The sequence below is a fragment of the Danio aesculapii genome, chromosome 3, assembly GCF_903798145.1.
Source record: "Danio aesculapii chromosome 3, fDanAes4.1, whole genome shotgun sequence".
NCBI classification, from domain to species: Eukaryota; Metazoa; Chordata; class Actinopteri; order Cypriniformes; family Danionidae; genus Danio; species Danio aesculapii.
This window is the reverse complement of record NC_079437.1, coordinates 18,486,244-18,502,455: the sequence shown is the minus strand read 5'-3', so window position 1 is coordinate 18,502,455 and position 16,212 is coordinate 18,486,244. Positions and strand designations below refer to the sequence as shown.

General features: G+C 36.4%; 1 protein-coding gene across 1 annotated transcript in view; it reads right to left on the bottom strand.

The window, feature by feature from the left end:
• Window positions 1-16,212, bottom strand: part of mrc2 (mannose receptor, C type 2) — an 86,410-nt gene that overhangs the window by 34,782 nt on the left and 35,416 nt on the right. The window contains exons 3-9 of the mRNA XM_056453309.1: window positions 15,731-15,904; window positions 13,504-13,668; window positions 13,108-13,221; window positions 10,210-10,353; window positions 7,308-7,499; window positions 6,422-6,576; window positions 4,149-4,253 (exon numbers count right to left, since the gene is read on the bottom strand). Of these exons, the coding sequence (XP_056309284.1) occupies window positions 4,149-4,253; window positions 6,422-6,576; window positions 7,308-7,499; window positions 10,210-10,353; window positions 13,108-13,221; window positions 13,504-13,668; window positions 15,731-15,904 (1,049 nt within the window). The remainder of the gene's footprint in view (window positions 1-4,148; window positions 4,254-6,421; window positions 6,577-7,307; window positions 7,500-10,209; window positions 10,354-13,107; window positions 13,222-13,503; window positions 13,669-15,730; window positions 15,905-16,212) is intronic.

Below are 16,212 nucleotides of genomic sequence, written 5' to 3'. Positions count from 1 at the left end.
GTAAGAATCCAAATTGGACTTCTTCACTATTTGAGCTACAAGTATGAATTACTCATTGCTTACTTATTTTGCAAATTATAGCAAACGCCCAGCATTACAGCATAGCAGCATACGACCAATAAAGCAACAGTACATTCTGGTCTAAAAAGCATTAGGAAACTTTGTCAGACTGATTTAAAGCTTCAGTGTGTCCTCAAGAAGCCTCTGCACTCTGACCTGTGCTTTGACATTCAGGGTCACAGCTCTTCTTTAACAGATGTCTATTATCAGGGTCACGGCAAGGTAACAGCAGAACTGCACTTTTTGAAAATAAAGGAGGATTTATATAGATAGACCTTAATGACAAACGTGTGAGTGATGAAGCTTAAATTATCAGTACAGTGAATGAGATGTGAATTTATGGAAGGTGATTGGAACAAAATATTTAACTTTAATATTACCTTAAAGACTCCCTTTTTAAAGGCTTTTTTATTATTACTGATAATTTCAGTTATAAAAAGAAACATATTTTGTGTCTGTCCCTATGTTCTGGTAAACTCTGTTTCATTGGTTATAAAAAAAGTACTATAACAATCTTTAAAGCACTGATAGAAAAAGCATGTGACTTGCTTCAAGTGATGTCACTTCCTCTGGGTCCCACACAATTCCTTCATGTTGTCACAACACAAATCAATGAAGTTAACTTAATCGTTTTTACAAATGTTAAGCAAAATGAACATAAAACAATTAATTTGTCTCCCCAAAACTTTCAAGAAATGTGTTGAACAATATATTTATGATACACCAATAGTAGATTATTTATGCCAATTCTGTTGTTGTGATATTTCAATGAATTTCTCATTTACATTTTTACAATTTATCATTTACATTTTGAAACTTGGAGAAGGCATTTAACCGTGTCCCTTCTGTGGAAGGTGCTCTGGGAGTATGCATAGGCACTCTGTTAAGAGCTGTCTCATCCGTGTATGTACAGAGTATGAGTTTGGTTCGCATTGCCGACAGTAAGTCAGACTTGTTTCCAGTGCATGTTGAACTCCGGCAGGGCTGCCCTTTGTCACCGATTTCATTCATAATTTTTATGGACAGAATTTCAAAGCACACTCTTGGGCTGGAGGGGTTTGGGGACCACAGGATCTCATCTCTGTTATCTGCAGACAATGTTGTTCTGTTGGCTTCATCGAACATGGACCTTCAACATGCACAAGGGCGGTTTGCAGCCAGGTGTAACGCAACTGAGTTAAGAATCAGCACCTCCAAGTCCGAGGCCATGGTGCTCCACCGGAAAAAGGTGCTTTGCCATCTCCAGGTTGGAGGAAAGTCCTTACCCCAGGTGGAAGAGTTCAAGTATCTTGAGGTTTTGTTCACGAGTGAGGGAAGGAATGAACATGAGATTGACAGGTGGATTGGTGCAGCGGCAGCAGTAATACAGTTGATGTAACGGTCCGTTGTGGTGACTAAGGAGCTGAGACAAAAGGCAAAGCTCTCCACTTACCGGTCAATCTACACTCCTACTCTCACCTATGGTCATGAGCTTTGGGTCATGACTGAAAGGAGAAGATCTCGGATTCAAGCGGCCGAAATGAGTTTCCTTCACAGGGTGGCAGAACGCACCCTTATAGATAGGGTGAGGAGCTCGGATTAGAGCTGCTGCTCCTCCACATCAAGAAAAGTCAGCTGAGGAGGCTCTGGCATCTATTTCAAATGCCTCCTGGACACCTACCTAGGGAGGCATTCCAGGCATGTCCCACCGGGAAGAGGCCTCAGGAAAGACCCAGGACACGCTGGAGAGACTACTGTATGTGACTACTGTATGCTGGCCTGGGAACGCCTTGGGATCCCCCCGGAGGAGCTAGAGGAAGTGACTGGGGAGAGGGAAGTCTTGGGTTTTCTCCTAAGACTGTGGCCCCCGTGACCCTGCCCCGGAAAAGCGGATGAAAATGAATGAATGAATGAATGAAACCTATAATTTGACGAAAATACATAAAATTATTATTTTTTAGACATGCTATATGGTATCTGGATTGAGGTTAGCATCTTGAGCTAAAGCAGAAAATCTGAGTAAATATCAACTCTGTTAATGGCTTAAAAGGTTAAACAAGTTTTTTTTTTTATATTTTAGTAATTAAAGGTGCTGTATGTAAGTTTTTGACTCTTCTAATGCATAAAAATACCATAATATGTTTGCAGATATTTAAGAAACATGCTAAGTGAACATTCGTGTTTATCTGAAAAATAATGCTAAAGTCAGATATTCTGCTTTGAAAATGTCGGTTCTGTGCCATAACTACTGTTTTTGTTTTGGTCATTTAACCCACCAAAAGCCAATTATATTTCAGCACTGGGTGAAAAACTGCGAATTTCATTCATTCAGTCAGAAAGGCTCTCAAAGTACAGTATGCGTCCCTGATTGAAATGCGACCTCCGGTGGACAGTAACGGACTCTGAAATGAGATGCAGATTCATAGTTCCACTTGAGGTGGTTATTAAATAGCAAACATTAGGTGAACAGGTTACATTGTAACCCCGTGTCCTAACAACACGCTATGTGATGAGATTTGCAGTGATCAGCAATTATTTCTGTTAGCACCAGACGAAACACAACAGAAATTGAAATGCAGCCATTCAGAAGCGTAGAATAGTGCACTTACTGCACTCTAACAAAATGGTAAGGTTTATAATCTAATTAAATACATATTAAACCTTATTAATATGAATATAATTTTCGATATCCTCGTTTAAACATTATTAAATGTACATGCTGAATCACTGCTATGTGTTGGCTTGCACTGAGTCACAGTTCTAAAGTTCAGTTTGACATGGTTGCTGCTGCTTTCAGTAGTAAGGCAATAAGTCATGTAAAATGGCTTTCAAACTCACATTGTTAGCGTTTAACAGTGAATAAAGCGCATGAGGTGTACCTGAGGTGATCACTGGCAGTTTATCCTGTTGTTCAGCTGCAAGATTTAGAAATCGTTTCTAAAATATATATATTTCAAGTGTTGGTTAGAACAAAAACTTCTTTTAATATGAAAATATTCCTTCTATCGTGTGCCGTTGCTTTTATATTGAACACAACTTAAATCACACTTAAGGCTCAATAGTCAGGCACACTCCTGTTGGTGTCCTCAATCTGGCAACCTGCGCTTGTGTGTGTTTTGAACCAGGAGTGCAATACCTAGTTTAACCACTGGGTGTCAAAATTACATACCGCACCTTTAATAATGGATTGAGTTTACTAAAGACTACTTATTCATTTATTAATTTTCTTTTCGGCTTAGTCCCTTTATTAATCAGGGGTCGCCACAGCGGAATGAACCTGCCAAGCATATGTTTTACACTGTGGATGCCCTTCTAGCTGCAACCCATCACTAGGAAACATCCATGCACATTCATTCACACACATACACTATGGACAATTTTAGCTTACCCAATTAACCTATACCACATGTCTTTGGACTTGTGGGGGAAACCGGTGCACCCGGAGGAAACCCACGCCAACACAGGGAGAATATGCAAACTCCACACAGAAGTGCCAACTCACCCAGCCTAGGCTCAAACCAGAGACCTTCTTTCTGTGAGGCGACAGTGACTACCCACTGCGCCACCGTGTCATCCTAAAGACTACTCATTTGTTGTATATCATTCCAGTTTAAGCCAAATGAACAGAAAATGCTTGAAATGTACCCACAATTCCATAATGTATTAAAAAAAACACAGTATCTTTTAAATGTAAGAAAGAATTTCGCCAACGTATGCACATTTTGCATTTGTTAGTATAACTCAGCCCGTGACCTCACATTTTTGTCCTCGCTAGCAGTTCTGAGTTATGAGTACTAGCATATGCGAGTCAGACTTCTCTGTTTACTGTACGCTTGTGTCAGGTCGGGCTCTGCTGACCACATCTGGAGTTTTAACAGCATGACACAGCAGCGACCCTGAATGGACTCTTTATGCACAGAGAAAGAGAGCGATGGAAAGTACGGAGGAGGAGAAATGCAGCTAAACAGAAGTAACAAACACAAGACAGCAGGGGCTGCAGAGAACAAAACAAGAAGGCATAATTAGAGGATTAAAATGAATTAAAAGAGAGAAGACAGAGAGGCGGAAGGAAAAAAAGGCAACCAAAGTGAAAGCCTGGAGTGATTTACCCGTTTGCAGCCGTGGTCTTGTATCCGGTCGTCAGCTTTCTGGGCCGGTTTCTTACAGATGGAGGGCAGAGAGTAATTACATGGGCTATCGTTCCAGCGGCCCTCCTACAAACACACACACACACACAGTATAATGAGGGGTTATCAGTATGAAGCTGCTATAAATTTAGCCTGTTAGGTTGCACTGTCTTAATTACAAGTATAAAATAAAAAGGATTCATATCCATTAGCATCAGTCTGACAGGAATGAGGTTGGCTGCAAAACATACTATGAGTGAATTACAATTAAGCTCATACTGAAAAGTTTGAGGTGGGTTTTATAGTACAGGGTGGGCCATTTATATGACTACACCTTAATTATCTTATTGGGAATTTCACAAGAAAAACAATGGTGTGCTTGGTTTTAAACGTAACTTTATTCTTTCATGAGTTATTTACAAGCCCCCTCACATATACTAAGGCCGTTAATAAACAGGACGTTAATATCACCAACCATTCCCATTTTATTAAGGCGTATCCATATAAATGGCCCACTCTGTATATTATGCTCATGCAAAGAAGCCACTCATGCTGAATCAAGGCTGCATTTATTTTTTTTAAATACAGTAGAAACTAAACTGCAATTATGCGAAATATCACCACAATTTAAAATAACTGTTTCATGTTTTGATGGAGTTTAAAAGGTAGTTAACTCTTGTCATGACAACAATGAAATTCTGCATCATTTCTTTAGTGTTACGCGAGTCTTTATAAATTATTCTAATCTGAAAATTCTAAACAATTATTGTACAAATATTCTAATCATGGATGCTTTTTAAGGATGCTTTGACTCATAATTTGTATATAAATATTTATATTTATGACCCTGGACCACAAAAACAGTCATAAGGGTCAATTTTAAATAATAATAAGCAAGCTTTACATTGATGTTTGGTTTGTTATTGTAACATTTTATCTATTTATATTATATTATATTATATTATATTATATTATATTATATTATATTATATTATATTATATTATATTATATTATATTATATTATATTATATTATATTATATTATATTAAAATTATATTATACTATATTATATTATATTATATTATACTATATTATATTATATTATACTATATTATATCATGTCATATCATATCGTATTATATTATGTTATATTATATTATATTATATTATATCATATCATATCATATCATATCGTATTATATTATATTATATTATATTATATTATATTATATTATATTATATTATATTATATTATATTACGTATTTATGACCTTGGACCACAAAACCTTCGTCATAATAGTCTTCTGTTTTCTGTTTTCTGGAAATAATAAATAAGAGTAAACAAGGACAATATTTGGACATACTAATGTAATGTGCTTATTTATATAGCGCATTTATCGTGTATGGCCATCCCACCCAGAGTGCTTCACAATCATGAGGGGGGTTTCTCCACACCACCACCAGTGTGCAGCATCCACTTGGATGATGCGACGGCAGCCACAGGAGAATGCTGCCAGTGCTCTCACCACACACCAGGTATTGGTGGAGTGGAGAGACAGTGATAGAGCCAATTCGGTGGATGGGGATGATTGGGAGGCCATGTAAGTGCCGGGTAAGGGCCGATGGAGAGAATTTGGCCAGGACATCAGAGTTACACCCCTACTCTTTACAAGAAGTGTCATGGGATTTTTAATGACCACAGAGAGTCAGGACCTCGGTTTAACATCTCATCTGAAAGACAGCTCCCACTGACAGTATAGTGTCCCCTTCATTATACTGGGGCATTAGGACCCACACAGACCACAGGTTGAGCGCCCCCTGCTGGCCTCACTAACACTTCCAACAGCAACCTAGTTTTCACATGTGGTCTCCCATCCAAGTACTGACCAGACTCAGCCCTGCTTAGCTTCAGTGAGTCTTCGGCTGCAGGGTGATATGACTGTGGCTACTATTATAGTTATATAGTATTATAATATTCTACATAATATACTATTTTTTAGTATATACTATACTACTATTTGAATATCTGGGTTCAAAATTGAGAAAATCACCTCTAAAGTTGTACAAATGAAACGCTTAGCAATGAATATTACTGGTCAAAAATGACACAAACGTGATCTTTACTAAATATTCTAAAGATTTTGGACTCATACAGTGGATTTTGGCTATATTGTGCCACAAATACAACTAAATTTGTATAAGACTAATAATAAGAATATTAGTGTGGTCCAGGGTCACATTTTTAAATACTCACAGGGCCCCAGATGGTGACACAGTCCTCATTAACCTCTCGAAAATTGTTGGGTTCAAACGGATGCCAGTAAGTGAAGATGACTGGAGTGCGATCCGTCCATTCAAAGTTCATCTGCATTGCTGTATCATGAAGACCAATCCACAACTCTTCTATATCTAAGACACACAGTGACAAAAAGATAATAAAAAAAGTGACAATAATATAATATAATATAATATAATATAGTAGGTAGTGCAGTAGGTAGTGCTGTCGCCTCACAACAAGAAGGTCACTGGTTCGAGCCTCGGCTGGGTCAGTTGGCGTTTCTGTGTGGAGTTTGCATGTTCTCCCTGCGTTCGCGTGGGTTTCCTCCGGGTGCTCCGGTTTCACCCCACAGTCCAAATACATGCAGGACATGTGAATTAGGCAAGCTAAATTGTCCATAGTGTATGTATGTGTGCGAATGAGTGTGTATGGGTTTCCCAGTGATGGGTTGCGACTGGAAGGGCATCTGCTGCGTAAAACATATGCTGGATAAGTTGGCGGTTCATTCCGCTGTGGCGACGCCAGATAATATAATATAATATAATATAATATAATATAATATAATATAATATAATATAATACAATACAATACAATACAATACAATACAATACAATACAATATAATATAATATAACATAACATAACATAACATAACATAACATAACATAACATAACATAACATAACATAACATAATATAATATAATATAATATAATATAACATAACATAACATAACATAACATAACATAACATAATATAATATAATATAATATAATATAATATAACATAACATAATATAATAACCAAATGTCTGTATTAGCTGCATATTCATCATTGTGAATGTGAATATGTCTTGTGTATACCTTTCTTCATATGTTTGGTGATGTACTCGAGCTCTGGCAGGGTGTGTATGCTAACAAGATTAGCCCCCATCTTCTGACATGTTCTGTCGGCTGATCTCCAGTCCAGTTTGTCTGAGTTTAGCCAATAGCAGCCCGTCTGGAAGTTCTGCCAGCCCACATCACACTGGTAATGGCCATCATCTGCCCACGAGTCTGTTTCACAAACAGAGACACACACAGGAGATATTCAATCCAAAAATAGTTATGGACGATCTTGAAATTCAGGCAGTTTTTAACCAGATAAAATTTGATGATCTCTTTTGTCAATTTTTCAATTTCTTTTTGTAGTTTTTTTTTTTTGGACTTAAATAAGGCTGTATCATTTCACTGTTTAAAGCAAAAACACAATGATTGGACTTTACAGTGCAAAAAAAACTTTTCTTACTTCATGTTTTTGTCTTGTTTCTAGTAATAATTTCTGCAAATTCTTACAGTATTTGCTAGACAAGTAAAAAATATTGTTTTGTAAGGGGCTGTTCACTTTTCTGGACACTCAAAGCGCTTTACACATGTTTGGGGGGAATCTCCTCATTCACCACCTGCACACCACACACCAGCTGCTTAGTGGAGAGGAGACAGAATGATGAAGCCAATTATGATATGGGGATGGTTAGGAGGCCATGATGAACAGAGGCCAGTGGGCAGATTTGGCCAGGATGCCGGGGTTAAACTCCTACTCTTTTCAAAGGACATCCTGTCATTTTTAATGACCACAGAGAATCAGGACCTTGGTTTAATGTCTTATCTGAAAGGCGGCGCTCACTGAGCAGTATAGATTCCCCATCAAAATACTGGGGCGTTAGTACCCACACAGACTCCCAAAATGCAAGTACAAGCCTGCTCATCTCCATTGGAAATGACAAACTTGTGCGTGCAAAATATGCAATATGTTAACAGCCCCTTAGTAAATATTAAGTGTTTTTTCCTCTTTTAAAAAAAGCAAACAAATCTATCAATGGGGATTATCTTGACTATTCTGTGTTTATATTGTGTACGTAGAGAGATGGAAAATGAATAGTTTCCATTTTCCAGGCTAATATGTCTAGGAACCAGGGTTTGACTTTAACTTTTTTGATTACTAGCTGTCGCTAGTAGTTTTCCAACATTATCTGCCACTCGGCATTTTCACTAGCCACAATTTTGTTGGAAAATATATTTTATATGCATAAATTTGGCTTTGGCATCCTAAAATGACTTGATTTGAATGATGTGTTATGTCCACATGCCTTGTCATTCATTTCACTTTTTTGTGTGTTGTGACCTTGCTCAATGAGCATGAGCAAATGTGTTGGAGTTTCATTGTGTCGCATTGCAATTAGTTTAATTTCAGATGACTTTTTAGGGCTCAACACTAAAGATTTAACAATTTTCTCTCTAACCACACCAAACTAATTATTTTAAATAATGTGTAAAAACAAGCAGAATATACCAATATACATTGACTTTTTATTTAACAAAAAAAAAATCTTAAAAAACAATTGACATATAAAAGAAAATATTGTCATGTATCTAAAACTATACATAGTAGTTTGTCCAGGCTTAAGGTTTCACATCACCAGTTAACTATACATAAATGGATAGACAATCTCCCATTAAAGCAATGTTGTTGTAAAGGATGATAATTAAACCACATTAAAAAAATAACTGTAAGCAAAAGAAAGCAGGTGAAAAACATTCCATTTGTGATAATGAAAGTATGATAACGCGCACACGGTTAATGTTAGGTCCATTAATAATCTGTTCAAAGAATGGTTAAAGTAAAAGCGGCAACCGCTGCTGCATTCAAAAAATAAATAAAAATCTCAGAAAGCAGCAGGACTGTGGGTACATGAGCACCATTTTTTTTCCAGTCTATTTCAAAGAGAACAGATCGCACCAGTTGCGTTTTCAGGCATGGTTGCTTCGCGCAAGGTGAACAATTGCAGTTGTGCTGCTTCTCGATTCTAAGATCTTTGCACGCATATTGACAAACGGTCATAAACTAATATTCTAACGACGAGCCAGCACTGGCAATTTAAAATTTATTTTCAACCAGCCAAAGTGGCTAGTGGGAGCAGCTATTTAACCCGCCATAGCTGAAATCTACCTGCATTTGTCAGATTGGCAGGTGTTAATGTCAAGCCCTGCAAGGAACTATAATCTTTTCATTTTCCTTCAGTCTTAGTACACAGTGTCACTACAAAATAGTCAAGCTTTAAAGAGGAAAATTATCGAAACTTTTAGAATTTTATTTCGACATCTTGGATAGATCAAACTAGCACTTTATTTAGAAAACAAATAAAGCATTTGTAATTTTATAAATGTTTTACAAATGTCACTTTTTTCGGTGTAATAGTCAAATAACTTTGCTGCAGAAACATGGGTGTAACAGGAGCAATGATATTACAACAGCTCCTAAAAATCCTGAAAGTCACCAGCTGAGTAACTAGAAAAGAGCATTGTGTACTATTATCAAAACACTTTTTTGAGATTTTTGAGCAAGATGCTAATGGTCTAATCCGATTCAATGATTTATGCTAAGCTAAGCTAAAAGTGCTCCCTCCAGACCCAGAGATCGGCTGAAAACCACCTTAGGGAAATTATAAAATGAGCCTATTTCCAATAAAAGTGGAATGTTCAATTAAATTGAGTCGGCAGAATTTAAACTAAGGATTATTCAGCATTTAAAACAAACATGCTATTTTTGGCTCAATATACTGAAACTGAATGGCAGGGCCAGACAAGGTTCACTTCTGAAATAATTCAAGTCATGTTTAATGGTTTTTAGTGTACGCAGTGGTAACTTTACTCAGTATGTTTATACTCTATGTGCTCCACAAGCCACAAATGTGCACACACACACACATACACACTGCACACATACCTGTGGTGAAGGGGTCGAGTGTGGCGTTGGGTCGTTTCTTGCAAATATAAGGCAGAGCCACTGAACAGTGGCGGTTGTGCCAGCGACCCTGAGCTTCGGTGCTGATCACACCACAGTTTTCCTCCTCGTCATAACTTGGCATTTCTACAACACAAGCACATCCCCAAGATAAAAATACATCCTTGCTAATGTTGATGCAAATGAGCTCTTATATAATGAATAAAATGCAAACTGATAAAAACTCCTAAGCACGCAGAAAAATGTGAAAAAGAAAAGAGAGAGAAAAAAAATATTGTTAGAAGCTGTTCATTATTATAAAATATACAATCTGCTATACACAGTACAACTGGATATACAGTCAACTGGTTTGTCATTTGGTCACCGGGAAGGGCAAAAAAAAATACCTGATTGACTGTTCCTAGTGAATATATTACATTACATTAATTAATAATAAAAAAAGAATAATATAATAATAATATTGCAAAATATAAATCGCAATTTAAAAAAATTATTCATTCTACTATTATGTTTCATTTCCTATCATTTATTATCAACATTGAAATTAGCTGAACTGCTTAATATTTTTGTGAAATACATTTTTTTTCCATCTGCTTACACTCAAAATCTTTTAATGTCACACTATTTCTGAAACCTTTCACTCAAAATGCAAAACTACACAGCAAATCTCCAAAACCAGAAGCTATTTCTCAACCTTCAATTCAGTTTTCATTAGCATAAAACACTCTTAAAAACAATACACAATGCTTTACCTAAAACACAAAAGTCTAACAGGAAGCTACTTAGAAAAGGAAATTAAACACAACCAATCAAAATGCAACACTTATTCACAAAATCGCGCGCGCACACACTCCTCAAACGTGGATACACTAATTTCTTAACTGATCAGTGATCACTAACCAATTACTGCTTCACTGTAGTGTAGGTCAAAGGTAAAGGGACACCGGGGCTGTTCTGGTCCAAAAAAAAAAAAGAAAGGAATTCTTCCGAGCCTGGCTCTGTAAAGTATAATGTACGCTAATTTTGTAAAGCTTCTCCAGGCAATGGACGTTTTCCCCCCTCCAAGACCTCCCACACACAATTGTATTCTTTATTCTGGAGAATATACTTCCGCTTTACACATGATTTTTAATTTTATTTTATTTTAAAATGTATGCACCAGTAATGTTTGGCTTAATGAGTCTGTTTCTTTATGTCATTGGTGTTTACAGTGTACCTGCTCCCCTCTCAGCAGATTATTTTCGTTGTAGAACATTGTACTGAAATATAGATAGAAGTCTAAGAAAGAGCAAAGAGCTTTAGATTTAGAACAACAGTGTTTACATGCTATATCCAAACATTTACTATTACGAAAAGCGTGTTTGCCTTTTGATGCAAATGCTTCGTTCTGATGTGTGTTTATGGCATTTTGAATAAAGTGTTACATTTTGAAGGAGATGTGAGGCATTTTGCATTTGGTGTGTGCAGTTTTGGGAATTGTGTGTAGAGTTTTGAAAAAAAAGGTGACACTGTTTTAAAAATGTGTAAACAGTTGGAAAAAACTGTCATACATATTCTAACACTTTATATGGAAAAAAGAAAAAGCATTTATAATAGTAATGTTTTATGAATCTCTCTTTTATCAATTAAATTTGAACATTAATTTTTTTAAAGAAAAAAGTTAACTGAAATTTTTGAATGGCAATATAAATAAATAAAAAATAAAAATAAATAAATAATAAAAATAAATAAATAAATAATAAAAATAAATAAATAAATTAATAAATTAATTAATTAATATGGACAATGGGTGTGACAAAAATAATTAACTATTTCATTATACATTTCTGAGAAGTAATTATAAAGCTCTACAAGTGACTTGAAACTACCATATCTATAAAACTAAAATTAAATTTATTTTAATTCTATTATTTTTCTCTTTAAAGTCCATTAAAGTTTATAAAATTGCTAACATTTCCAAATGACTGACTTTTATAAGTATAGTTCACTAAAAAATTGCATTTTAGCTCAAAATATGAATTATTTCTTTTATATCAAAAGATATTTTGAAGAGAGCTGAAAAACGTTATCCATTGACTACCACAATAGGAAAAACAAATAGGTTTTTTTACAGGTTTCCAGCATTCTTCAAAATATCTTCTTCCAAGTTCAAGAGAAAAAGATTATTTCTTTTTTTTTTGTAATACTTTTTTAGGGGTTTCCACCTTTATTTGTTTGACAAGACAGTAGAGAGAATTGACAGGAAAGTGTGGGGAGCAGAGAGAGGGGAAGGATCGGCATAGGACCACAAGGCGGAAATCGAACTTGGGTCATCGTGAACACCAGAGTGCATGTGTCAGTGCACTTTCCACTACGCAATTTACACAGACAGAAAAAAAGATTCTTATAAAGGTTTGAAACAAATGAAGAGTGTGCAATGATGACAGAATTCCAGGTTACACTTTATTTTGATGTTCTGTTTGTTGATTTTAAGTTACATTGCATCTACATGCCAACTAATTCTCAGTTAAATGTCTGTTGACAGTCTACTAATACTCAAACGGACCTTCAAAATGAAGTGTTACCGAATTTATATATATTTTTTTGGTAAACTCCTTTTAAATGTGCCGTTTCAGTGAGAGTGTGCTTGCTATAGAGCCACTTGGGTGAAGCTCACCTCCAATGAGAGGGAGCTTGAGCCTTCAGCTGTTTTAATGTGTACACCTATCCAGCCCCTAACCCCCAGTGACATCACTTGTAGAAGAAGTGCAGCAAGGAAGAGCTGGAGCTCAAGCTCCTTCTTGCTGGATCCCATGTGGTTCTGCAGTGAGTACCACTTGGTTTCACTCTCTGTGTGGGTGTGGTTAAATAAGGGTGTGTCTTTCAATGGCATGGCCCCACCTGCTTCCCAGTTTAGGTATTTGAGAGGGGCGGAGTCAGCCCACTGCCAGCCACCGTTCAGATCCAGATCATTCAGACCCATCCACAAGGTGGCACTGTACCCGATGAGCAAACCTACACACACACACACGCACACACACACGCACACACACACACGCACACACACACGCACGCACACACACACACACACGCACACGCACACGCACACGCACGCGCACGCACACACACACACACACACACACACACACACACACATTATAAACAAATTCCTCAGAGTTTTAAACAAAAGGAGTGCAGCAATTTTATGTCTTTTACCAGAACACTTTTCTGATCCCTTTCCAAACCAAACCATTATGGTAATGAGCGTAATCATGTTTATTTCCCTCTGTCTCTCACCATTGACATAGATTTGTTCCTCTACTTTGGTGATGCTGAGCAGATCTGCTCCCTGCTGTTGGCAGCTGGTCCGCGCTTCACTCCAAGACAGTGTAGCCTGAAAGTTAAACTGGTAACAGTTATCCATCAAAGAGTTTATGTCCCAAAACGTCTCACAGTCAGCACCTTTAGGGAAAGAGAGAGATGCATTTTAGTGAGCAGGAATTTGTGCATTCATGCATTCATTTATTGATTTATGTTTTAATGCCATATCCGCTCGGCATGGGACAACTGGTTTCAAGGTTTATTGCAGTTTGGAAGTCACTGTTTTAAAAATGTTCCTGTGGTACGTTTTATTAATAAAAAGTATTGTCTAACACTATTTGATCTATATTTAGGGCAACTGTTTCCATATCAAAAGCTACTGGTCAGCCCACAATTCAACAAACATCTAAAAAAACAAATCACTTATGCACCAACATCCAAGCATGATATGGATCAGAACAGTGCAGTGGCTTACTTTATATTTAAAGAAAAGAAAGATTTCCAAAGATGCCTTTTCAGGTTGAAATGTTTTTAAGATAAAATATATGGTGTTTAATGGGGAAAAAAATTTGTTGTTTTTACCCAGACGTTTAAAAAGAATATATTTTACAGCAGTAATCACAATACTGTGCTACCATGAAAACCTGATATATTTACCCAAGGTTATCATACTGTCAGAATCTTGAGCGGCCCATGCCTAATATCAGCCACATTGGCTATATTCATAGCAACATTGGTAAAAAAAAATATTCAATACATAATTTACATATATAACAATTTCTTTAAAAAAAAACAAGCATTACACCAAAAACCTCCAGACGACATCAATACTGATTAAAGCTCATATAAGCAGTGGTGGAAAGAGTACTGAAAAATCATACTCAAATAAAAGTACTTAAGTAGATAAGTGCTTACTTAAAAAAGAAGCACGAGTAAAAGTATCTGTTGTAAATATTACTCAAAGTATGAGTAAAAAGTAGCCCTTTCAAAAGTACTCAAGAGTAGTGAGTATTGAGTATTTTACTGTAAAAAGCTGATGCGTTTACATGTCACTTGTGGATGTGGTGTAAACGTAACATTCTGTAGTGCATTTAGTTATTGCCCAGCAGGCACACAACATCATAAGACATTAATATTAGGTTAGATTTAGGTTGTGATGTCAGATGATTAATTTTTTGTCTAGCCAGTGTCTAAGGACAACATTATTTTGATGTCCAATAATGACGTCAAACGACTTTGATATTTGGTTGATTTTAGGTTGTGTTAGAAAGTGACCAAAATCCAACGTCGAGTCAACATCTTAAACCAGCGTCATATTGACATCAAATACTGAGATTTACGGCAGCCAAAATCCAACATCTGATAGACGTCATAGTGGTAACGTCCACATAACATCAAGCTGTAACATCATTCGATCTTGATATTGGGTTGATTTTAGATTGGACATTGGACATTGACGTCGGCCTGATGTTGGGTTCTAATGTCAACTCGATTTTCATTTCCAAACAAAATGCAACTTCCCCATGACGTTAGGGTACAACGTCAATCTGATGTCATGTTGACGTCATGTGCCAGCTGGTTGTTCAAGGCCATTTCAGTCATCATACAGTAAACATCCGTCATCCTCTCATCAGTGAAATGCATCTAAACAGTCTCTGGGTCAGTGTGTGTAAACATCTTCTTGGACACTTTTAATGCTTCCAAATAGTTTGCTGCAATTGTAAAGCGCACATGTCTTGAGGTAGTTTATTATGATGCGATTTACCTTCTGTGTGCGATTTGATTGGACAGGAATCACAGGAGGGATTTTTTAAATCCCCACAGACAAGAAAAAATATTGTAGTGACTGCAGGTTGAAGGAAAGTAGTGGAGTAAAAGTATTAATACCGCACTAAAAATGTACTAAAGGGAAAGTACAAGTATACATTTTTAAAACTACTTACTAAATTACAATTTCTGAGAAAACTACTCAATTACAGTGATTTGAGTATTTGTAATTTGTTACTTTACACCACTCCATATAAGATCTTTCAATAATAAATACTGTAAAGTTTTTCTAAGAGACACTTATTTTTGGACTTTTTAAATATGCACACTATGCCGTACAGTAGTCTGGCATTCCAGCTGCCAGACTCAAACAGTACAGGAATGTCCTGAATTTGACAGGTCAGGTCTGTGAATGACGTAAACAGGACTGACTCACTCTTTACTGGACAGAAGCCCCAGCGCTGGTCCTTTCCGTAATCGTGGGTCGTGGCACACCAGTGAAAACCATCTTCTCTGCCCACACTGGTGCAGCTGTGGAACCACTGACCATTGTATAGGAAGGGGAAATAACATGGGCTGCCGTTAGAGTTTCCTTGGATGGTGTAGATTTCTGCGATGAAGAGCAAGCTTGTTTTAGTAAAGGAAAACTAAAAATAAGACTACTACCATTACAATAACTGTTTTGTTAACTGAAACGTAATAATAATAAAAAATAAAAAATAAAAAAAATCACAATAAATGATAAGCTACAATTAAATGTAAGTAACAAGTCACTTGCTGAAATGAAATTACAGTTAGCAAAAAATAAATAAATATTTTCAGAATTTATATAAGGACTCATTTTGTTGTGGAAAATCTGACCTACAGCCAAACACATGAATCAAGCACATGCTTATATACACACTTATATTAAGTATA